At 33.0% G+C, this 26,291-nt stretch overlaps 2 protein-coding genes across 2 annotated transcripts in view; one reads left to right on the plus strand and one right to left on the minus strand.

Moving 5' to 3' along the window:
- Positions 1 to 18,625, plus strand: part of LOC129918164 (uncharacterized) — a 63,214-nt gene extending 44,589 nt beyond the window's left edge. Inside the window, exons 3-5 of the mRNA XM_055998537.1 lie at positions 2,124 to 2,159; positions 15,962 to 17,214; positions 18,558 to 18,625. Of these exons, the coding sequence (XP_055854512.1) occupies positions 16,041 to 17,214; positions 18,558 to 18,625 (1,242 nt within the window). The 5' untranslated portion in view covers positions 2,124 to 2,159; positions 15,962 to 16,040. The remainder of the gene's footprint in view (positions 1 to 2,123; positions 2,160 to 15,961; positions 17,215 to 18,557) is intronic.
- A 2,482-nt stretch (positions 18,626 to 21,107) lies between these two features.
- Positions 21,108 to 26,119, minus strand: LOC129918165 (uncharacterized). The gene is made up of 3 exons (XM_055998538.1): positions 25,813 to 26,119; positions 22,661 to 23,677; positions 21,108 to 21,226 (listed from the first exon to the last, which is right to left on the minus strand). Exons 1-3 carry the CDS (start codon positions 26,117 to 26,119, stop codon positions 21,108 to 21,110), a joined length of 1,443 nt encoding a protein of 480 aa, XP_055854513.1.
- Positions 26,120 to 26,291: the final 172 nt, after the last annotated feature.

Below are 26,291 nucleotides of genomic sequence, written 5' to 3' on the forward strand. Positions count from 1 at the left end.
TTTCTTACGAATTATGGAAAAGTTGCCAATGTTTGAATCAAGGCAAGGTCTCAAAAAAAAAATGATTCTCCATGAACTAATCACTGAAAGAGAACATAAATTATAGAACTGCATTGCTGCGTTTTTGGGTCCAGGGTCAGATGATAAAAAATTATAGGGTTCACAAACTGTCTGTGTATGAGCTAAGGTCTTAAATGTTTTAACATATTTTCTAAATAAGGTCAAATATAAACCAAATATTTTATATCAAATGAAACAAATAACAAAAATTTTAATGTGAAAATGGGCAATGATGATAAGACCTCTAAAATGTGTACCCTTTAAATCTAAAAACGTTAGTCTTCTAAGATTTCTTTGTGTTCTAGAACGCAGTTTATTTTGGTATTTAATTTTTCGATGGTAAAAATTGGTAAATTTTAATTTTCACATTGAGACCTCAAAATTTTTTAGATTGATATTACAGATCGCTAAACATAAAGAATTGGATTTCAATACTTTTCACATAGTAGTCGGTTTAAAATAAAAGCAAGTTTGAATTGGAGGAGAACTCGCATAAATTTTATTTCTTGATGTAAGCTGTAAGGTCTAAAAAATAAGTTTTCATAGAATAACTCAAACAATTGATTAAGATAAATAGATTTGTAATTTTTATACCTAAATGCATAAGTTTGTTCATCATAATTTTAAACAAAATTTTCGAATCCTACGAAGATATCTGCTTCCACTATTAAAAAATTAAAAGAATACTGGCATACATTTTATTTCTTGATGTAAGGTCTCAAAAATTATTTGTTGAAGGCATTACTCCTTTTTTAGAATCAGATGATATTCTAATAAGCTGAAAAATATATATAATTTTTTTCTCGAAAAGATTATCATTAATTCAGGGTCTCAAAACTCTATTTTTATAAAATAATTCAACAAAAGAGAAAAAAATTTTAGAATTTTACCACCCCATTTCGGTATTTTAAGTGAAATTGATAGAAATAATAAGTTGTATTAAATAACAAAAAAAAAAAATACATTAAGACCTCTAAATTTTTAAAACTGTGGTTACTGATGAAAAATCGTACTTCTTTGGTATAATAAATTTAGTTTAAGAATTTTAGTAAAAAACGAGAAATTTTGCATTTTGATGCTAAGGTCTTAAAAGAGTATATAAATAGAATTCCTCAGATATTTAAAAATATTAAAAAATTGTTTTCCTCTTTAAGGGTCTCAATCTCAGTCAAATGTAAGTAATAAAAGGGTCTAAAACATATTGAGACCTCACACGATTTTATTTCGAAGTTTTGATTCTAAAAATGTAGATATTTTTGAAATAAATGTAAAAAAAATTACACTAATTGAGTTAAAAAATGTTTTAAACGTCAAGTTAACATAATCATATTTTCAAATCTTCCTCAGAACTTCTTTAAGCTCCACCACATATCATCTTTTCAATGTTTAAATAGGCTTTTCTTCTCTTTAGTTCTTTAATTATTTCTTTCCCAACATTATATTAATGAAATACCCAAAAACATATTAATTTAGAAAAAAATTGATAAAAATCTTGCTATACAATTCACTAGTATATTCTTAACAAACAACGTTTTGTTAACGTAACGCTTGATTGCTACTCGTGTGAAACATCTGATTGAAAAAATCTTGAAAAATAAATTCCATATAACCTAATGTTACTTTGTGAAAACCATAAAGTATTAACCAATCAATGGGCGTTAACATACCCTGAACTACTTAAAGCTCAAACATACAATAAAAAAAAAAAAAAATACAAAACATAAAATATCTTAAATCTAATATATACCAAACTACTTTACTTCGACAGCTCCAACTCCACCCAATTATTGCTTTAACATAAAACAAAAAACAAAAAAAAGCTAAAAAATATATACAAAATCCAATAACGGAAATTCCATTAAACGGTAATATTTCTAAACCAAAAAAAAAAAAAACTAAAAGAAAAATCCACTTCACGTTGATCTGAATACATTGCTCTCATTATTTATTGAAATAACAAAACAAAACAAAAAATCAAACAAAAAATGAATAAAATAAATTTTCAAGTTTGCAACTCAGCTCTTTTGTTTTCATATGAATTTTTTTATTTATTTTCATTTCAGATTCAAATGCTGTTGCTATTATTCATACAAAATAAGGTAAGTCACAGTTAGAAGTTTAAATTGACATCTAAGATAAGAAACCATATGTATGACCCACAAAAATTGTATAAGCTCAACTCTGGGCTAAAATGACAAAAAAAAATCACAAATGCTTTGCTTTGAAAAATCAATTAATTAATCATAATCAGATGTTGGTTGAGTATAAAACTTCAAAATGGTGTTAAAACCCATATCATGCATCCAGTAACTGACACTTCAATTTGCAATAACTTTGCAATAATACAAGACCCACAAATGTGTATATGAAAATAAAAAGACTCTAACAACGCCTCTTATAATAACAATTGTTGTGTGTACCCCAGAGAGACCAAAAAAAAAAATATATATAATAATTGACCACCAACACCACAAGCTCACAGAATGGGATCGATGTGATTTTCACAGTAAGCAAATGTCAGAGCTAATTCCATTTCGGTAAGTACGTAGTTATCCCACGTTCTTATAAAATTTTGCTTACCACCGTGGAGTTTTTGTTGCCAATAAATGGTCCGTGGTCGTCTCTCTTAGGGTCTCCTTTGGCATTTTGTTAGAATTGACCACGCAACAAGCGACAACAAAACGATTTACAATGACAGCCTACATTTGGTTGGTTTTTTGTTCTCTCTCGCTTACTCTTTTTTTCTGAAGCTATCTCTTTCAATCTATTTAAGCATGCAACCACAGGCATTTTGAGGTACAGCACCTTACTTTTTTTCTTTGATTTTTTTAAGCTCCATGGGCTTTTATGCATGTTGTGTGTGGATAGATTTCATGCCAGTTAGTTATCTCACCTGACACAGCATGGCAAACAGATATCCCCAAGTTGACAGATGTAGTTGATTGATTTATGCTTCGATGATTTATTGCTCAATTTAATTATTTGCCATGTGTGTGAGTTTAAAAGTCGTTGTGAGCAGGGGCTCCCTGGGTTGCAAATTTTTGGTTTGAAACTAATTTTTTAAGGTAAGGTCTTTGCTTGAGACTCTCATGTAATTGTCCGTCTAATATTTATTAGCTATATAAGGTCTCTCTTGTGTGTGATAAAACGATTTGAATATTGCTGCAGTTTTTTGGGAATAGATTGAATTACTTTTTTCGGCCCACTCTATTGTTTGTCTTGGCGAGTATAATAAATTGGAATTTAAAATGGCATTTTGGCATTAATCATTTTCTATTTAATTTGATTTTTTTTTTTTTTTTTTGTGGTCTGTTTCTGGACTATGAATGGCATGTAATTTGCAAAATAGAGTAAAGTTTCTCAATAAAATATTTTTTTTTTGTTTTAAATTTATTTTGGAAATTAAAAAAAAAAGAATGATGACAGGGAGATTTATTTATCGTAAAATCTTTTTTTTCATAGAAATTAATGTCAAAAGAAGTGGCAAGAAATAGACGAATTAATTCTTTTATTCGAAAAAATAATTTATTGTCTTTATTTTCTGATTTAATTTTTTAATTTATTGCTGATTTTGAATGATAACATAAATATTTTGACAGAAGTGACAAGATCTTAGATGAAAGAGTTGTCTGTCATTTAATTTAAAGAGCTTGTTGGCAATAGTGAGGTTTTGGAGATTTATTTATTTATTCCTTGGTGTTGTGTGACTATTTTAGTAGAAATATTATGTTCGTTGGGCGTCATTGCTGTTATTTTGAATTTATTATACAATTAAAATTGCATTCTATATATATGTTTCACGTTGGGCGCCATTTTTGTAAAGTCTAAAATATCGACTTTCAAAAGACTCGATCAAGCTATTGTTCAAGTAACTACAGTTCATCCAAAAATTTTTTTTTAACGCACAAAGGCACAATTTTTTTTTTCTATTTAGTAAATTTCACATTGGACGCCTTTTTTTTTCATCGCAATAAATTAGGATACAAAAAATAACCTTACCAATATCTTAAGCAAAGTGCACTCAGAAGTAGTTTAGTCAGAAACAATATAACTTTTGTAGACCTAGGTTCATATTGGGCGCCATTTTTGCTACTACAAGTACTTCGAAAGCGTTTTAGCAATTTTTTTAGCAAAGTGAACTCAGTAGTTATTTATCAGAGAACAATGGCTTGAATTGGAATTCCTTCTGAAAAAAAATCATTTGACAATGAAATAATTTATTGGTTAGTTTTTCGCGGCTTTCTGACCGATTTAAGTTAATTTCAAAATATTATCGAAATTTTTCATTGGGCGCCATATAAGTTTTTTTTTTTGTTAAGATCAAGGCGTTTGGCTAAGTTAAAGTAAAGTTATACATAATTGCTTTGGCTTTTCGTTGGGCACCATTTTATTTTGGTAAAGAAAAAAAAAAAGTTGGATGATATTTCTATAGATTTGTTTGAAAATCAATGGGCAATTAAGTAACAATGTCCTCTATAAGCATATTTTTTAGACGATTTTAAATTAAGTTTAGTTCCACGTTGGGCGCCATCATTGTGTAAGTACTAAAATCAAAGATTTCTGTAGTGGCTAAAATTTTCTTTTCATAACATTTTATCTATTGCTTGCTTGCTTTCAAGTTTATCTTAAATTGTAGTTTTTACTAATTGTTTCCATCAGAATAAAAAATGACTTTGAAGTTCAACAAGTTCCTAAGGTCACTTTTGTCAGCTCTATTAATGTCAAACTTGATTGTGAATCTTAAAATAATAAAAACTCTATCCAAGTTTAACTTCACTCAATATACTCCTCTCTCTCTCTCTCTTTAGTTTGCCCATCGAATTCATTACATCACTAAAGTCGATAATAATTTAGAAGACAACACAAAAAAAAAAAAAAACTATCAAATTAAAAAATGCTTAATTGCAACGCTTTAGCCGTTAAACTAACGTACATGTCGCGTACTCCTTTTTTTTTGGTTAAATCGATGAGATTACTACCACCTGATAAGCCCAAATCAAAATTCCTCGCTTCAAATGATTAGTGAAGGAAAATGATTGAACAAATAAAACAAAAAAAAAAACTTATCTCACAATGGAGCTACATGGAGCAATTTATTTCGTAAAAGGTAATTGCAAGCGATATATGTGTGGTGCGCGCTCAGCTCAGTAAGCAACAACAAGCAGCTTAGTCGACCCGTTGCCAGAAGTCAAGAAAAATCAATCAAAAAACTAAAAACCACACACACCACCCACTCTGTATTCCTCGCGCTCGGGGATGAGGGTCGACAATCAAAAATAACAACAACAACAAAAAAAAACTTTGAAAAAACACTTCTTATCTTGAACCACCTCTGAGGCATCCAATCAACTCTATCGTTGATCGCAACGTTTTCAAGCCAAGCCGCCCTCACTCACTCACCGAACGTTATCTCTTGGTCTTCGTCATCGTCGTCGTCCTCGTCGTCGATTGTCCTCCTCTTCTATCTTCTCCTCCTTATCCTCATCTAAGAAAAGTCCATGAACAATTTTTTTTTTTTTTTTTTTCATTGCTGACCCCCAACATGTAACCATTTAACGCCTCCGCATACCTTACCAAAACCATAAGAATGCCTCGCCGCATGCAAATAGACGTCCAAGCAGCCGTCTTCAAACTAAAAAAAAACACACCGCCAAGCCGCCACCATCGTCAACTTCAAAACCCTATCTGGAGTTTAGATATCTTTGGCAAGATAGTGCTGGAGCAAGTATGTCCCGTCAATCTCGTCGTGTATTGTGTCCATGTCAAATAAAACAACCATTGAGCTGGTGTTGTTTGCTTATAGAGGAGCTCTCTTGCTAGCTAGCGCGTGGTGTGCGGATGGCATTTTTTGCAATGTTGCCAGCAGGCAAGTTGTGATATTTTTGTTTGAAATTTTTTCAAATAATTATTTAATTAATCTAGTGCCAAAGGATATTCAATGACAACTTTGAACTTAACTTTCAAAATATAAGTTAATTTCTTGTTTTTAAGCAGGTTCTGACTGTTCTTGTAAGATCCTATGACTATTATCTCTTTGTTTACATAAATCTTCAAAAAATTTCATGGATTTTCGTAAAAACTTGATTATTTAAAGGGGTAATGTGGTCCCACGTTGGGCGCCATTTTGATTGTAAGGTTTATTTTATGAATTTAGTAAAAGCTAAATGTTCAAAGACCCTAGAAATTATGATTCATGAATGAATTTGTCTTTATTTGTCATTTGGATGCAATTACATCGAGTGTTTGACCTCACGTTGGGCGCCATTTAAGTATTTTCGTTTTTTCCTTCCTTAATTCGATCTATTTTTTTTTTTATTTTCAACTGTAACTATATCTACTGGCAACTCTATCACATTCTGAGCATAATCGCGAGGGAGGCAGAGTTGTCAGCAAAAGCACTTGGTAGATCGGCTGTTAAGTGTTTGAAACTTTATTTTTTTTTTATTTTTGTGTGTTCGTTCTCTGTGAGATTTGTGTCTCTTTTGGATGTCAGATGACATGCAGCTTCTGCATACAATTGGAGTTGAAAGATATTGCGGGGCGCGCAAAAGCATTATTTTTTAGTTTTTTTTCTTTTATTTGCTTAGCCATGCTTTCACTTCATCAATCTGTCAACGTATATATCATTTAAGTCTCTCTTTGTAAGCTTGTTGTCACGAGAGAAGTTAAAAAAAAGACTTATTTGTTTTTTTTTTTTTTTTTCAAACAGATGCGCGCTGCCGGTTAGTAGTGGACGAGATTTCAAATTGAATTATAATCCAGGAAATCAGTTTGACATTGTCACATTTTGGGATTTTTCTTTATTTTGCGCCCGTGCATTTTTGCGTGGGTATGACATTGTATCAATGGAATAACAAATAAGATTTGTTCGGGTATATGTATTTTGGGGTATGAGCTATGTTTGACCAATCAAGTGACAATCTAATGCTAAGAACTTAAATCATTGAGACAGCTTTAGTTATTTTTCTAAGCTAGAGACGAGTTCTCAATATTTTTAGTACAAATTCGCAAACTTTCATTTTTATAATTCTTGGTTTGGTTCTTAATAGTTTTTAGTACATACGATTTTTTTGTGATTGCAGTACTCATTTCTAATTGCATATTGAAGTTTCTTTGTTTAGTACAACCGTACTAAACTTTTTTCTTAAATTAGCTGGATTTGTCCTTTTCTTGGATGATTTTTGATCTCCACAAAAAGAAAACAAGAAAGCAAATCGTTTTTTTTTTGAAATTTATTTCATTTCTCTTATGTTCTGATTTAATTTCTGATATTTGAATGTTTTTGTACTTAGATTTGTAAATTTTAGTTCTTAGCTAGCTTGTAGATTTTTATGAGTTTTAGTACAAAATAAAGGTTTATCTACCTCAATTATACAGTTTTTTTTTTATTTGTGGTTTAGAGATAACATTCGTTGATTTTTAGTACAATATATTTTTTAGTACTAAATATCGATGACTTTGCGACAATATTAGTAAATATTTCATACAAATTATTTTGTATTGATTTTAATGTTGTACTAAACTTTCTTAAGCTTTGTTTGTTTTGTAAAAGAATGTATATTATTCTACTGTAAACGACTTTCATAATATGTACTAAAATGTCAACAAAACAGCTTAATTGTTGTCATTACAAGAGGACATTACAATATTAGAATATTTTTTCCTTTAAATCTAAGTATTTCCTCCCCTGCTTCTTTCCTTGTAATTTTAGTACAAATAGGTCCCAAATAAAGGTGAGTAATTGCTTGAACACAGTGATCAAAATATGAATACAGGATAAAAAGTATTCTCAATGAGATATTTTGAGCTGCCCAAAGTGTCAAGCTGATCAAGTTTCTGTTCTAAATTTGCCCAAGGTATTATTTTGATTATTGATTATAAACGCTTGAACAAGGTAGGCTCCAAGTCAGAAATTGGTCCCATCGAACAATCTACTTCCCTAACCCCTCACTTCTATGTCCCAAGAAATGTGAAAAAACGTTAACAAACCTCATCGAAAGTTAGCAAGAACACATTTTTTTTCTAACCATCATTAGTATAAACTCTCACCAAAGTCATTTGTCTCCCCCGCCTTTCCCCTCACAAATTTTCATTTCCATCGATTTTGCATATTAAAACCAATCCCGTGTGTACTAACACACAAAAAAAAACAACTCAAAACCACCCATCACCGATTTAAAACAATTCGCAAACATGACACAGTCGACAACGACGAGGAACAAAAAAAGTGACCACCCAAACAGTTTGCACCTTTCTCGAACCCAAACCATGCAACTTTACTTCACTTAGACCTTAATTTAAATGCCAATGTTTGTAAGCCTCCTACATCTCTTCCAAAGCCACATTGATTGACATTTAGGTAAACCACATCACGGATCAGGCATCAGCATCCAGCACACAGCTGTGCCACTACTTCTTACCACCATATCGGAAGCTATTCCTTCAAATGTTGATGATAATGATTACCATGACAACGATTGTAATTTTTTTTATGTGAACTTTTTTTTTTTTTGAAGCCTAAAAGTGGTTTTAGAGAAGCCTAAACGCACATGTGTGGTGGCAGTGGCAGCGGCGGCAAAATCTGCCTATAATTCCATCTAATGTGCGTCCGTTAATCCACCATTGATTTGTTTATGGCCAAGTGATCTCCCGTCATGTTATCCGTTCGAGATTCTTTTTGTTGTGCTCTGCTGGTAGTCGGTCGATCGTATACTGGTCATGTCGTCCATCGCCGTCGTAATCCAGAAGGATTACCCATCGAGAAAGAGAGAAAACCGACGTGGATATCGGCTGCATGGATCGAGTGAGGCCCCTGCGGGAGTAGATTGCTGTAACTAATTTTTACTGTTCCACCTACTGTGCTGCGTAAAAGCTTTATACAACAACTCTGGGGAAGACACATCATGCTGCTGCTGCTGTTAGTGCCACCGACGCAAAGAACACACAGCACATATATGTGGTGTGTCTTCAAAATTATGGCCAAGACTGTAACCCTGTGTGTGTGGAAGATTTGATGGATGGATGAAGGTTCGCTCGGATTTTTTTTTGTTTTTTTTTTTTTTTTTGTTCACCACGATCGTGCCATGGAACACCTGGTTTACTACGATTGCTCTGGATCATATAGATTTTTTTTCTTTTTGTTTTCTTTGAATCCTGCTTTACACAGACTGCGTGTGCTCCACAGCTAGTTTGACTCTGATGACTTTTGTGTTGTGTTGTACTTGTGGTCACCATCGCCATGCATCGGGGTGAAGTGAGAGAAACCAGTCGAGTATCCGCTTGTTTGCCAGTTGATGATTGGCACTATTTTTTTTTTTTTTTTTGTTCTCTCTACAAATATTGATTCAGGAGTGGAGTGGATTTTAGAAGGAGTAAAAGGCTCTCTGGTAAATTTGTTTTTACTTCAACGAAGAAGCTTAATAGATGCTTTTATAAAGGTTTTATTAAGGCCTTAAAACCTTATCGTCCTAAAACCTTGTTACCTTAAGACCTTATCGCGCGAAGACCTTATCCCCATGAACCTTATCGCCCTAAGACATTGTAGCTTTAAGACCTTGTCGCTTTAAGACCTTGTCGCTCTAAGACCTTGTCGCTCTAAGACCTTGTCAATCTAAGACCTTGTCACTCTAAGACCTTGTCGTCCTAAGACCTTGTCGCTCTAAGACCTTGCCGTCTTAAGACTTTGTCACTCTGAGACCTTGTCACCCTAAGACCTTTTCTCCTTAAGAACTTGTCGCTCTAAGACCTTGTCGTCTGAAGACCTTGTCTCCTAGAGTCATTATCGCCCTAAGACCTTATCGCCCTAAAACAGTGTCCTAAGACTTTCTCGCCCTAAGACCTTGTCGCCCTAAGACCTTTTCTCTAAGACCTTGTCGCTCTAAGACCTTGTCGCCTTAAGACCTTGTCACTCTAAGACCTTGTCGCTCTAAGACCTTGTCGCTCTAAGAGCTTGTCGTCCGAAGACCTTTTCTCGTTGAGTCATTATCGCCCTAAGACCTTATCGCCCTAAAACACTGTCCTAAGACCTTGTTGCCTAAGACCTTTTCTTTTTAAGATCTTATCTTCTTTAATCCTTGTGGCTCTAAGACCTAGTCACCCCAAGACCTTTTCTCCTTAAAAGCTTGTCACTCTAAGACCTTGTCTCTTTAAGGCCTTTTCTTCTAAGACCTTGTCGCTCTAAGACCTTGTCGCTCTAAGACCTTGTCGCTCTCAGACCTTGTCGCTCTAAGACCTTGTCGCTCTAAGACCTTGTCGCTCTAAGACCTTGTCGCTCTAAGACCTTGTCGCTCTAAGACCTTGTCGCTCTAAGACCTTGTCGTCCTAAGACTTTGTCACTTTGAGACCTTGTCACCCTAAGACCTTTTCTCCTTAAGAACATGTCGCTCTAAGACGTTGTCGTCCGAAGACCTTTTCTCCTAGAGTCATTATCGCCCTAAGACCTTATCGCCCTAAGAGAGTGTCCTAAGACTTTCTCGCCCTAAGACCTTGTTGCTCTAAGACCTTGTCGCTCTAAGACCTTGTCGCCCTAAGACCTTGTCGCTCTAAGACCTTGTCGCTCTAAGACCTTGTCGTTCTAAGACTTTGTCATTGTGAAACCTTGTCACCCTAAGACCTTTTCTCCTTAAGACCTTGTAGCTCTAAGACCTAGTCACCCCAAGACCTTTTCTCCTTAAAAGCTTGTCACTCTAAGACCTTGTCGCCTTAAGACCTTTTCTTCTAAGACCTTGTCGCTCTAAGACCTTGTCACCCTAAGACCTAGTCGTCCTAAGACCTTGTCGTCCTAAGACTTTTTCTCCTTAAGACCTTGTCGTCCGAAGAAATTATCGTCCTAAGACCTTGTCGTCCTAAGACCTTGTCGTCCTAAGACCTTTTCTCCTTAAGACCTTGTCAATCTAAGACCTTGTCGTCCGAAGACTTTTCCTCTGAAAGTAATTATCGCCCCAAGACCTTATCGCTCTAAATCTTACCTAAATCTTAAATCCGCCTATGAAACTAACTTCTCTTGTCTTCACCCCACACTGTTATTACCAAACTGTTTTGTGCCCAAGACCAAGATCAAGACAGCAGCAGCTAAACAACATGTAAAACCTACTCGAAGGACTATTTGTATAATCTGTGTTCGTTTGCCGCAGAAGAGTTGACCTATATTTTTGTCGTCCAAGTGCGGTTTTGTATGTTTTTTTGTTTTTATTTTCTATATCCCTCTCTCACTCTCAGTACATTGAGATTGATAGTTGACAGTGCACGCGGTGAATATGAACGAGGTCATGGCATTGAATAGTATGTATAACTCTTAGTCACATGGCGGCGCTGCTGAAGCCTAACTGGCGCTGAATGTGCAATGAATATTTGAAAAAAAAAATAAAAGAAATATTATTTATAGTTGCACATAATTAAGGCGCGCTCTAGGTCTAGCTCTATAGTGCACAACTCTGGAAGAGACTTGTGATTTAGAGGTGTCTTTTGATGTTTGGAAAAAAAAGCAATATTGTTTTGTGTCTCTCTTGTCTTGTCCTCTGTCTTGTGTGTGTTTGAGAAAAATGCAAAAGACAAATTTTTGTGTAAACTTTCTCGAGAAGAAAAAATTTGCCACATGCATCATTGTCGCATGACATTTTCAGATAAGTTACATATTTCTTTGGCACAGCATGCAAAAAATATCTCAACAAGGGAATTTTCTTTCTGGAGTCTCTAACAATTTGGTGGTCATATAAATCAAGTAAATGGTTCTTTTTATGGTAAAATGTTCTCTTCTTGTTTTTTTGGAGAGGAGAGGATTTTTGGTTTGTTTGTTTGTTTGTTTGTTTGAAAAGTCGTGACACTCAGTGTGATTCTGAAAATCTCATCAAAGCAAATTGCTTGTGCTGGTTGGTACTAATGTCACACAGGTGATTTACATTGAACATTGAATTTTTGAAGTGTACAGGTTCAATGAATTGTGGAGTTACAAGTTTGAAGGAGAGATCAGAGGTTATGGGCGTTAGTTTCTTGTTAAAAGAAATTCAATTTGATGAATGAAGTTGGTTTGGAGAAAATGGAGCAATGTTGGGAGAAATTGAGTAGGAGGAAATATGGACTAAGACATTCTTTTGCGATGAATATTTTCCAAACTTTTTTTTCGAAGTTCATTGAATCATTCATAACATTCTTCAATATTTCAAAACATCTCCATCTTACTGAGAAAATCCCTCATTAAAAACCTTTAAAGTCTACGTTTTCACTTACTTTAATGTTGCACCATCATAATTTTTTTTTGTTTCTCTCTCACAAAAGGCGTCACAATTAATTCGGTAGCTCATTAAGCCATAATTTATACGATCGCTTTAGTTAAAAAAAAAGTTAAAAATCATCCGCATGGGCAATATATGATGGTGGCGGTATAAACACAAACACACACAGTACACCTCACTTCTTAATTAAATTCCATTAAGAGTATATGTTAAGTGGTAAAGGACACAGCATGAACCAAAAAAAAAAAAAACAAAAATACCGACGAGACAGCATTAAAAACGCTACGCCATGGAATCTCACTTTACTCGCAAAAGACAAGACCAAAATAATACAAAAAAATAAAACCTTCCATCCATCCAACCAACAACAACCAGATCGATGATATCAATTTCTGCAAAATAATTGCCCCAATATCGTTCTTGTCTGTCTTCCCTTTGGAGAAAAGAGTTCCCCAAAAAAAAAAAAAACAAAAACCTCCAACCTCTTAACGAAAACTGTTACACAAAATAAAAAAAATTGGTTAAAGAAATTCAAAACCAATATATGTGTGTGTATAAAAGGTGTACGTACGTGCTCCCGTGCCAAATGAGCCCGGCAAAGGTCCTAACTCACTCACAATTGGCACACGATGTGCCACATAATCATTGCATTTAAAGTGTTCCAAGTACTGGACACGAAGGTATACCCGGCCATAACATCTTATAGGGTACCTACTCTCTATATAACCTACTCACCATGCAAGCCAGGTATCGTCGTATGTAACTTTTATGTCAAAATAATTGGCTCTTTGGAAGATTCCGGGACACAAAAATGTCCTCTCTTCCAAATCCACACACCATCATCATCATCATCATCATCATCATCATCATCTCACCAAGTTTATAAGTCGTCCCCAAAGTTAAGAAGCTGAAATTTCAAATGTACTTATACGCGCGTCTTTTTCGTTTTTTAAGGTTTTAAGTTTCCAAAAACCTACCTACAAGAAAATTGCATGGCTTCGCATAAATTTTAACCAAAAACAAAACAACAACAAAAAATTTTTTTTTTTTGTTTTTGGGCGAAAAAATTTCAGTGTTGTAATTTATTTTAAAATGAAAAAAAAAAAAAAAAAACAAAACAACGTGAAGACATGAGTGTGAAGAAATTGCTAAGAGATGGGAAGAGTCCAAGGCTATATGACAAAAAATTATTCGGACAGAGGGAAGATGTGTGGAATATTGTGCAAGAGTAGGTTTATTCTTGTTTACAAGTTTCGGGATGCGGTTTGAACTGACAATGACAACACTAACGAGGAGCAAATGAATATTATTGGAAATCCTGTTCCCAGGAAATCAATAAGAAAAAAACTCTATCAATCCTTGGTGAGGAACATTTTTGGGCATCAGTCAGTTTGGTGATGAGGTTTGACAGACCGTAGAATTTATTGTAACGAAAAAATAACAGGGAACAAAATGAAGGAAATACTAATTTGGCGAAAAAATTGTCTTGAATTCTAGTTTTTTTTTTTTCTTCAAAAAAGCTGCTTGATTATAAGTGTTTAAAACCTCATTTAAACATAAAACTATCAAGTAATTCCTGGGTCGATTCTGGCATCTAGAAAACGTGAAATGCAGCTGTACGGAAAAAACAATAAAACCTGTGTTTCAATTTTTAATTTTGCAACACTAATATCAAAATTGAAGTAAAATTAAATTTTCCTTTGAATTTCTTAGTCCATTTCATCAAAAAAATTCTATAAAGTCCAATATTTTAAAAATAATCATAAATCAAGTTCGAATGTCAGCTCTTTTGTTTCAAATATTGACTATTTTTCTTCTTTATCAATCCTTCTCCCGATCATGGTATTAATCAGTTTTAAGTCTAAATAAAAATAAATATGAATTGAAATTCCATAAAATGAAAGAATTTCAAAGCCTCTTTAACACCAAGACATTAGGGGAGCTGCAGAAAAATCAATAAAATTTCCTAAGAATAAATTGTGTTCCATTTCATCTATATAATCTCAATGAGGCTAATTTTTGCTATCAAATAAAAATGTCACTAATAACTTGCAATTGGTTTTCTGTGTGTGTATATTTTGTTGTAATCAAATAGCAGCTATCACACCACAGCTGCATCAACGACGACGCAACGCGCATTTAAAGATATACTCGGGCAAAAATCTATAAGAACCACACTATCAGGAGGCCCACAAATGCTAAAAAGAAGTAGAAGAGTGGTTATAGTAGACTCGCAAATAACATTAAGCACAATCATAAATTTTCAATTGATTGAAATGGAATATAGTGGAATGATAATGCCCTGCGGTCAGGATTCAAGTCTTTCAAAAAAACCTAGAGCTACCACCAAAAGGCCTTGATAATGATGATGATAGTTTTTTTTTTAATTTCATTTTCATTGTATAGATTGTTGTTATTGCGAGTATCTTTTCTATGACAATTTGTGGAGTTTGGGTGGACGTTGGACGACAACAACGATAGGATACACGATGCACATGTTAATCCGTATCGTTTTCCTTTTGGCGGCTAATTGCAGATATTTTACAATCTTAAAATTTATTAATTTTGTTTTAAGCTTAGTGAAGGCTTAAGAAAAAATATTGTATCTTATGAGATAAAGTGGACAACAATTGGTTGAATGTGCGAACGCCTCGGATGTTAAGCAAAAGAATTATGCCTTCGAGGTGAAAATGTTTTAATCACCAATTCAGATAATAACTGCAAACAATTCAACTCAAACGAAAGATTAGTGTGTTATGCTGTGAAGTTTGCCTTCAAGGCGGGAATATCAGATTAAATACAACTATTTATTGCTTGAAGTGAGAATTGCAATGAAAAGGATAAATGTGAGCCTTAGGCGACACGATTAGGGGATAAACTGCTAAGGGTAATATCTTCAAAAGGGTGCCGTCTTTTAAGGTCTAAAAGTAAAAAATTACTACCTTAATAAAGATATGAAGGCTCAATTTTTAAAACGATGATTAGCTTAGAGGACAATTTAAATGACACAGTGATACCGAGATTATTTGTTTGGCCAAGCTTTTGAAGAATTAGAAAGTTAAACCTAAATGGAAACTTACTTTTGTTCAATTTTGTAGGAATGCCTTTTTTTTTTGCTAAATACAAAAGCTCCTCTACTATATTTATTTAAAGCTTTCTAATGGAAAATAATTAAATAAATTATAGTAGAAACAAAAGGTAATACAAATTCTATTAAACGATCGCATAATGACATTAAATAATTACACATTTAGAAAAGAGAGAAATTATTAAAAAAATGGTCAGGATTCGCTGTCAGTATTCTCAGTCGAATTCCTTATAATTTCAACAATGAACTACATTACAACTGTCCTTTTAGCCATTTTTTTGGTAAAATTTTCGGCAACTGAAGTTAATTTCAATTCAAATTTTTTAAGTTTTATAGAGAATATAAACAAACTCAAACAATTTGAAAGTGTTTTCCTTTTCCAACAATCTAATTTTGATGACAAATTGATAGAAAATATTTCAACTTTGCTTAATATTCCAGTAATATTGTCAACAGGAGTTTCTTCATATTACTTAAAAGGAGAATTTAATGAAAACATTTTGACAATAGTTAAAACTGATTCAAAGGATTTATTTTTTCATCAGCGACTTCTGGATAATCTTCAACATCTTCGATTTTGCAGAACAATTTTTGTGCTCAAGAATTCTTCAAAAAATGATGTAGAATTGAAGCAAATTTTCAATTTTTGCTGGCAGAATAAAATGATCAATGTTCTCGCAGTATTTCAAGACTTCTCGAATTCTTCGGCTTATTACAGTTACAACAATTTTGTACAATTTACAATCGAAGAGCGCATCTGGAACAAGAATGAATGCTATATTTTTCCAAATCAAATGAAGGACCTTAAAGGCTCAACATTGCCGGTATTTTTCGGGGGACCAGAACCAGCAGTGATTGTCTCAAAATTAACAAACGGTGACACATTAATTGGTGGTTTCGTTGGACATATCTTCAATTATATTTCCAAGAAACACAATGCCAAATTGAACAGCTCCAACGTTAACACTTTACTTTCGGTCTATGAAATGCATACACTTGCATTAAATGGAACAATTGAAATATCAGGGTCTCATCTGGTAGTTTTACAAGACAAAATTGATATGTCTTCATGTTCATATCCATATATTTTGGTGGATTGGAGTATAATGCTGACAATAGAGATAAAAATTCCCCTTTATAAGGTGTTTGCATTTGTGTTTCATTGGGAAGCTTTTGTTTTAACAATTTGTGCATTCATATTTCTTTCTGTGTTGCTTGAGTTGGCTACTGAATTTTCAGGATCACAACGGATCGATTGTTTTCGTGGAATACTTGGACAGTCATTCCCTGAAGCACGGAATCCGTCTTTCACTACCAAAATCATTTATTTGCTTATATTTATGCTTGGAATTATGATAGTTACTTCATACGATGCATTTCTTCAGTCTTTCATGACCGAACTTCCACGAGAAAAAGTTATAAGATCCTTCGATGACTTGGAATCGTCTGGTCTAAAAATCTTTGCATTTAAAGGTGATATGGATGAGTTATTGTACAAATGGAGACCTAATTTCATGAAAAGATATTCAAATATTTTTCAAGTCGAAAACAATGGATATAATTTTGTAAAATTTCGAGATACTTTAAATACTAAATATGCCTTCACAGTAAATAGTCCCAAATGGGAAATTTTTAAAAATCAACAAAATTTTTTTGATCAGCAATTGTTTCGTTGGTCTGATGAATTGTGTCTTTTGAAAAATTTACCAATGGCTATTGCTATAAATGAAAATTCAATTTACAAACAAATATTGAATAAATGCATTTTAGAAATGCAATCAGCTGGATTGATTGAATTTTGGAAAAGAAGAGCCTTTTATGAATTAACCCTCTACTGCATACGAAGCCAAATATGGTTTTGTCTGTTTGTATGCACTTTTCTCTTCTCTGTCACAAAAAAATGGTAAAGATTAAATACAATCCTCTTCTTTAAGTTTCTGAGAACCCATAGAGATAGTTTTTTCGTGTGTCCGACACAAAATAAATGTGTATTTTATGATCACAGGTGAGTCGATCAGTCGTGTGCATTGAAATCGAAAATGTAGAATATATCCATACTTTAAGTGTTAATTATTGCGTTTGTTTGGAAAGTAAAGTGGAATTAAAAATTTATTTTTGATCGATTGTCTAATTGTGTATGCTATGAACCAATTTTTGTTGAAAAAAAATTATTGGCCTGGTCTTGGGAGGGCAAAAAGTACGGAAGCCATATTTGGCTTCGTATGCATTAAGGGGTTGTAAATCTACACAATTTGTTAAATTTTTTTGTTGGAAAATTTTGTTTCTTTACATTGTTATTTTGCTTGGAAGTTATGTTTTGCTTCAGAAATGGAGCCCCTTCGCCTTTAGAGACATTTTTCTCATGTTAACCATATTTCCAGCGGCGTAACCTTTAAAATTTTAGGGGGAGGGGGGCTCACCAATAATATTTTTCAATAATTTTATTACTTTATAGTTTTTGTAAGATCTGGGAGTGGGTGAAAATGTTGGAGCAAGACTAACTTCGACAGTGGAAAGAATGTGAACCAGAAGAAATGTTTAAAACGGACGAAAACAAATTGCTTTTCTCGGTTCCATGTCTTAAAATGAGCCAAATTTGAATTAATTCGTAACCTTTTGTAATACAATGTATTTTTTTTACTTTATTTTGTTTTTAAATGATAAATATTTATCTTTTGATGTTTTTAATTGTATTTTTTACATAATCTGAATAAATAAAATTTGTAAGATTTCTTACCCCTTAATGCATACGAAGCCAAATTTGGCTTATAAACAAATTTTTTAAACAAATTAATTTAAACAAATTTTTTTTAATGAAAACCGTTTTGAAATAACCCAAAGAACCCATGTAAAGCATTTTTTAATTTTTTCGTCCGCTAATATTAATTCATGCAGTAGAGGGTTAATGGCAATTGGAAGAATAAAAAAGTTAAATTTTACAAATGAAATAAAATTGGAACCAATGAAAGTTGAAGACTTGAAATGGATTTGGATATTGATGGGATTGGCGGTTATGGTTGCTTTATTGTGTTTCTTTGGAGAAATTCTGATATTTAAATTGAAAAATGGACGAAATACTGTTTGAAGAGATACTTAAATTTATGCTTGTTTACTATAGTTTTTTGTCATTTGGTATCAGAAAAATAAATAAATTTAAACTTTTTTTTTAACTATTACAGTATTTTTTGTTATAAAGAAATTGTTACAAGGTTTGTTAAATTCACTCGAACTATTAAATTGCAGCTAAAACTACTAAAAAACTACTAAATCTCCTCAAAAACTCGTATCCATTAATTCAACCAAGTATTTTCTTTTTTTTTTATTAAATTGAACAACTTACTTTGTTGCAAAAACACAAAACAAACAATCCAACATTTTTTTAAACAACACACATTCTTCTTTGTAAACATTCTTACTAATAGCACATTTAATGTTCTCTCATCCTTAATAACATACCACAAGCACTCTATTTTAGCGAATTATTCAATGATTTGGCGGAGAGTTAAAATTTACCACCACACACCATAATCTACCACACACACACACAACAACAACTAACAATATAATTTCCAATTTTCTTGACTAATTCATAGTTACGTGGTAACTTTAATACCAAAGTCCGCGCAACTCCTTCTAAGTATAAAGTGTGCATATCTGCCCTCCTTTGGCACACATCACACAGCCAATCTTTAAAAGCTAGATACGCATGCCAAGATAGCCCACCGCATATAGACTCTTGCCGCTCGGTGGACTTGTTTGATCGCTTTGCAATCATTTAAATTAAATCCTTATACGTAGGCTAACGACGACGATGGAGTTTCTTTCTATATACTCTTTTCTCTCTAACGTGTGTCTTTCAATTCTTTTGAACTTTCGACGGACGTCCAAAACCAAGTTGCATCGTTCTGCATGTAATTCTTGTTAACCGCAGTGTTAAGATGTTTTCTTTAAGCTAAAATCAAGCATCGAGCATCCCATCATTGTGCTACCGCAGCAACCCCATCAGTCGACCACAAGCTTCCAAAAAAAAAAAATACTACCTAGAACCGACGAAAACAAACTGATCTCTAGCTAAATCGCTTAAGGTGTTTTGCAAATTACCCAGAGATCAACTAGAGATTAGAGTTTAAATAGTTTCATTGGAACGACAAGTAATAGCAGCAAAAAGCAGCAGAAGCATCAAGCCAGTCAATATCCTGGTACGGTTTTCGAGCCTACGCGTTGAAATATTCTAGCTGGAAGAATTTGTTCGGGGAGTTTGTTTTGAATATTCAAGATAAATAAAAAAATATGCCTTTTAACAGGTCCTATTTTTTTCTTAATGTGTGTCTACCTGAAATTGAAACCTCATTAAAATTAAACAAAAAGATACTGAGTGCATTCTCTGAATCTTAGGGGTATATTCCCTTCAAATTACTGATCTACAAGAAACTCTAACAAATCATTGACCAAAAGATTGAAATATTTTCTTAAGACCCCATAAGAAAATTATGTATTTTGGAATTTTATCTGACTTCCAGTAACAAGGATTCAAATTTTTTTCACACTGCTGATTATTTTTAAAAAAGTTCTGCGTTTAACATTTGAGACCTCTTGTCTTGTATTTGTGAAAAACACTCTATACATAAATTGAGGTCTTTTAAGACCTTTAAATGGATATCGTAGTGGATTAACATAAAAATATATGGATTTTTAATAGTTATTAAATGCTTGAGACCCACAGGCAACAACATTTCAAATTTATATATTTTCCAAAACTGCAAAAAGTTTTAAAATAAAAAAAATTCACCAACCCATAAGTTTACACTTTGAAATTCTAGAAGTTTTCATTGGATGTTTGAAAAAATTCAAAAATTGTTTAAATTTAAGTAATCGACTTGAGACCTATAGATTCAAAACTATCAGATAACCTGAAATTTTCCATCACAAATCCTTATTTACAAGTACGATGGCTAGTGAGTAAAAAACCAAATAAGGCGCAAGCGCTTCTGAAACCGTAAGATGTATTAAATTGAGACCCACAGATTTAAGGGATCATATTTCCATCAAAGATTGTTGAATTTCTCATATACGACTTGACTGCAAATTTAGAACTTTTAAAATACGTTGTTCCTAGTAAGAGGTTAAACAAGGTCCGTTATTATATTTTTATTTTGCAGGACTACCTGTTAATTTAGTAATTACGTTTAAGACCCCTATAAAAAATTGTTTATATCACCAAAGTTGCATTTTTTTCGACAAAAAAGAAGTTAAAGTTTGTACAACGAGCTTTATAAGAATAAGCTTAAATTTTGTTGTTAGTTTTAAAATCTTTAGCCTTGGCTTGAGACCCATAAATGCAGTTTTTGAACCTACAAAGTATCGTTATTTGGTACTGTTATATAAAATAAGTAAATATGACCCAAACTTATATTGAATAAAAAAAAAACTGTTATCTTAGCTTAAGACCCTCAGAAAATAACTATGCTCTTGCAGAAATTCGTCTTTACATAGATCATCGAGTATAAAGTGGCATTTTAACGGATCTTCATTGCTTTTGGTTTATAAAGACAAAAAAAAAAAAAAAAAATCAATTGATCCAATCTCTATCCCGATACGCACACCATCTCGATGGCGGGGCTCGTTCGCTGTCGTTCGCACATGGTCATTAAGCGTACTTCTAGGTCTATACCAATGGCTTCCATATACCAAATTGAACTTTTAACCAATTGACAAGTTGACTCTTGTGTTCAATTTCTGCAATGGCACACAATCCGGGAAATTGTATTTCTGCCGTAGCTACTACAAACGATAAGACCTCCATCGCCTTCGGTCAAACCAATTACACCAACCAAAGTAATAGGCCTGGCTATTTTGACAAATTGAGAACATACCAAAACTAAACCCATATACTTACCTACCTGATATATACACGTGATTGCTACGAGATGCGATAATAATCAGTGTGAGATATTTGCCACCAATCTCTAGATGATATCTTGATTAAAATCAAAAGCCAAATTGTGTATGCGATATAATATATACTAAGTGGATGATTTGCGTACCCTGAGATTGGTGCGGCGCGGCGGCGGGCGCACGGTTATACTTCTCAAGACTGCGACGCGCACTGTGCTGCTGCTGCAATATAAGGCGATTAGAATCTAATGCATAAAATTGTGCATTTAAGTTGACAAACTGAACAATTTTCTACCAAAAAAAAAAAATAACAACAACAACGAGAACTGATGGAAGCACTATACAGAGGATAGAGATTGGAACAACGAACCGACCAACGAACGGGACGGACCGGACGGGTGAAAATGAAAAATACTTTATTTTAATGGCAGCATTAATGCAAAGTGTAACGCCATTTTCAAAATTGATATTAATTCTATTGAAATATGCGGCTTGTAAAAATTGTTTGTTAGCGCGAGAAAATCAGAGAGACTTAGGCGTAGCTCTTTTTCTTTGAAAAAATTGTATATCTGGCTTTGGACAGCTTGAAGTGGCAAAGCTACAACACAAGCAACAACGAACGATCATTATTTGACATATATCAAAATTAGGTGGACATTAATGTTTTGTAAATATTTATTGATTTAATTGGCCTTTGCATTTACACGTCCTAACGTGCCATGACGAGTTTTTTATATTGTGGGTTAGAAATTATTATAATACGCGAGTCCAGTAACCTAGAATGACATGTTTTGGGTTAATTGCGTTCAGGGTTAAGCCTTGGTGTGTTAGAGAAAATCTTTTTGTAATGCAATTGTGAGAAGAGGAATTGAACGAAACTGAAAAAAAATAAATACTTAGGCCAAGGCTTCTTATGAGCATTGGTGAGCCTTGACACTTGCAATAGGCTACGAAAATATTTTAATATATGTGGTAGATATGTAAATATTTTTGAATAATTTTTACATAATTTTTAATAACAATCAAGCCTTTTTAAATAAATCTAATTAATTTCAAGTTCGAACGTCAGCTCTTTTGTTTCAAACAATTCATAGAAGTTAAAAAAGAAATACTGAACTAATTCGCTCTGCATTTCAACTAAAACATTAAATAACTTTGTTATCACTCAGTTCGGTTAGAATTTTGAAATAGTTTTAATCTGCTGTCTTAAGATTAACCTGGAGACAAATTGTTTATGAATTCCATATTTTATTTCAAAACTCACTTTTTTTTTTCTTTTTTATTTAAAAGATGAATACACATTTAAAAAAAAATCAGTATTTCCATCGAAATATCAAAACCTCCACCAAAAAACATAAACTTGCCACCAACACCCCACACCACCAACCAATCCAAATAAGTCTCAAATGATCCGCCTTCATTGGTACAAAATCCACCTTCTTCCCCGACAAATCTTCAAGTTTAATTCTTCCCGAATCAATCAATTCATGAAAAGACCATTTTTGCCAATGTTTTTGCAATCCTGATGATTGAATTTCCAATATCAAAAAATTAATAACATCCATAAAAATCGAATTCTCATCAATGGGAAAATTAACTGGAAAGAAATCAAAGAAACACATTCCCTTTGGTTGACGAAATAGTGGTTTGGTGAAAATTTTCTGCTGTTCTTGTATTGTTATCCATTTGATTTGATTTACTGTGTAGGCAAATTTTGTATCCATTTTATCGCGAAATATAACGTAACGAGCGAAATTTTCTTCAAACATGAACATTTCAAACCATTCGTGAGCAAAACGTTGATCGGATTTTATCAGATCTTCAAATTCAGTCCGATAACTATAGATTTTGATACCTGATTTGAGAAGATCATCAAAGGTATTTATTTTTGCAATTGTTGGAGGACTTGTCACATAGGTTTGGAGATATGAATTGTATGAGGTGGTTATGATGATTCCAAGGAGACAAATCTGCAGGTAGATGAATCTGATTCTGAGAGGAGCATTTCGGACTTCAGTAAAAGACTGCCCCAATGCACCTCTCAAACAATTATCATTCACAATGAATCCTATAAGATTGGTTTGCTTTCCTGCTCGCAATTTTGATACTTCAAGAAGAATTGATAAAAGAACAACAAAAACAATTGTGGCGATAACGGTTTCAAGGCGAAAAACTACCAAGAAGATATCATATCGGGGGATACTTGGTTCGATTGGAAGCAACAAACACCAATTTATGTATTCCAATGGATAGGTCCACCCATCCGGGGGAATGTCAGGATATACAATTGCAGCTGATATATCCACACTGTCATTTCTGACCAATTCAATTAGTTCGTCGGGAGAGTGCTTGAAGTCAATTGTAGATCGAAGCAAAGTGATGTTGTGTTTCTTGGCCAAAGCATCTAAAAAATGTGCCACGTATCCTTTTATAATTTTGTTACCATTTTCATCTTTGGAAACGATGATTTTTGGCTCAGATCCTCCATAAACAACACGAAGATATTGACCCTGGAAGTTACTAGTTCGATTGGGGAAGTATTTCGTTTCGATTATTTTCAATTTAGACTTGAAAAACGTATAAGTGAAAAGAGTCTTCGTTTTTTGAAAATCTCCAAAAACTGCTAAAACATTGATGACTTTATTTTTTATACAGAATTTGAATATTTCCTCCAGAAAGCCTTGATTTTCAGAAGTACCATGAATTAGAAATATGACTTTTGTGAGAATTATGTGTCGAAGATTCTTCACCATTTGTCTCAGAATTGAAAGTTCAGAATTTAACTCCAAGTAAACCACTGTTAAATGACTTTTACTGAATTTTCTCTTCAAAAAGAACGACACAGCCTCCGAAAACACAATCACAGGAAAATCCCTCGAAAGTTCTTTGACAAAATTCACTCCAAAATCTGAACAAATTGTATCTTTTGAGTTCTTTAGTATCAAAATCTGTTGAAATTGTTCATCCTTATGAATGTCCTTGATAAAATTCAAAATCGTATACTTTGAAGAAACGTCATTTGTTGTTACAACCACGACCGTGAAAATAAATAAAACCCAGCGAATTGAAGCCATGACCGACAGACTAAATATAATAAAGGGTTTCAATGTTTGCAAGGAGTATTTATAAAGACCCAAATTTCATTAATTATTTCATTTATTTTTTTTAGAAATAGAACTAAATCAACAGGAATTTGATTTATTGTTTCTTTTCGTGTTGTCAATGTGTCATAAATTTGATTATGAGTAAGTAGGGTGTAACCATACATGCAGACATGTTATTTATTGACATTCACTTGTAGGATTCGAGATTGTTTTATGTGAGTTCAAGGATAAAGGTGAGAAGTTCAATTAAAGTAAATAAAAGAACGCCAATTGATGTGGAAAGGTCGCATTTTTATTAATCAGGTTTATGAAGGTGTGTGTCAAAAACATTGATGGCAGACAAGTTCTTCTTGATTGGGGATATGGTTCAAGGCTACAATGTGGTTAAGTCTTAAATAGGGTTAATGAACGAAATTAAAAAAAAAAAAAAACAATTATAGTCTAGTAAAAATTAAACTAAAATGTATTTAATTTTCTGATGCAAAAAACAAAAATAACAATAGGATGCAAGCATAAATTTAATTATCTCTTAAAACAGTATTTCTTCCATTTTTCAATTTAGGCATTAGAATTTCTCCAATAAAACACAATGTAGCAACCATAACCGCCAATCCCATCAATATCCAAATCCATTTCAAATCTTCAACTTTCATTGGTTCCAATTTTATTTCATTTGTAAAATTTACCTTTTTTATTCTTCCAATTGCCATTAATTCATAAAAGGCTCTTCTTTTCCAAAATTCAATCAATCCAGCTGATTGCATTTCTAAAATGCATTTATTCAATATTTGTTTGTAAATTGAATTTTCATTTATAGCAATAGCCATTGGTAAATTTCTCAAAAGACACAATTCATCAGACCAACGAAACAATTGCTGACCAAAAAAGTTTTGCTGATTTTTAAAAATTTCCCATTTTGGACTATTTACTGTGAAGGCATGTTGACTATTTAACGTATCTCGATATTTTAAAAATGCACTTATATTCTTTTCGGCTTGAAAAACATTTGAATATCTTTTCATTAAATTTGGTCTCCTTTTGTATAATAACTCATCTAAATCATCTTGAAATACAAAGATTTTTAAACCAGACGCTTCCAAGTCATCGAAGGATTTTATAACTTTTTCTCGTGGTAGTTCGGTCATGAAAGACTGAAGAAATGCATCGTATGAAGTAACTATCATAATTCCAAGCATAAATATAAGCAAATAAATGATTTTGGTTGTGAAAGACGGATTCCGTGCTTCAGGGAATGACTGTCCAAGTATTCCACGAAAACAATCGATCCGTTGTGATCCTGAAAATTCATTAGCCAACTCAAGCAACACAGAAAGAAAAATGAATACCCCGATTGTTAAAACAAATGCTTCCCAGTGAAATACAAATGCAAACAATTTATAAATGGGAATGTTCGACTCTGTTGGCAGCATCAAACCCCAATCCATCAGAATATATGGATATGAAAGTGAAGACCAATCAATTTTTTCTTGTAATACTGCCAGCTGAGACCCTAATATCTCAATTGTTCCATTTAATACAAGTGTATTCATTTCGTTGATCGAAAATAAAGTGTCGATATGAGATGTGTTCAACTTGGCATTGTGTTTCTTAGCAAAGTATTTGAAAATGTGTCCCACAAAACCACCAATAACTGTATCACCATTTTTTGATTTTGAGACAATTAGTGCCGGTTCTGGTCCACCAAAAAATACCGGCAATGTTGAGCCTTTAAGGTCCTTCATTTGATTTGAAAAGATAACAAAATCATTCTTGTTCCAAATGCGCTCTTCGATTGTTAAATCTCCAAAATTGTTATAACTGTAGTAAGCCGAAGAAATGATAAAGTCTTGAAATACTACGAGAACATTAATCATTCTATTCTGCCAGCAAAAATTGAAAATTCGTTTCAGTTTT

Source organism: Episyrphus balteatus, chromosome 4, assembly GCF_945859705.1.
Source record: "Episyrphus balteatus chromosome 4, idEpiBalt1.1, whole genome shotgun sequence".
Classification (NCBI taxonomy): domain Eukaryota; kingdom Metazoa; phylum Arthropoda; class Insecta; order Diptera; family Syrphidae; genus Episyrphus; species Episyrphus balteatus.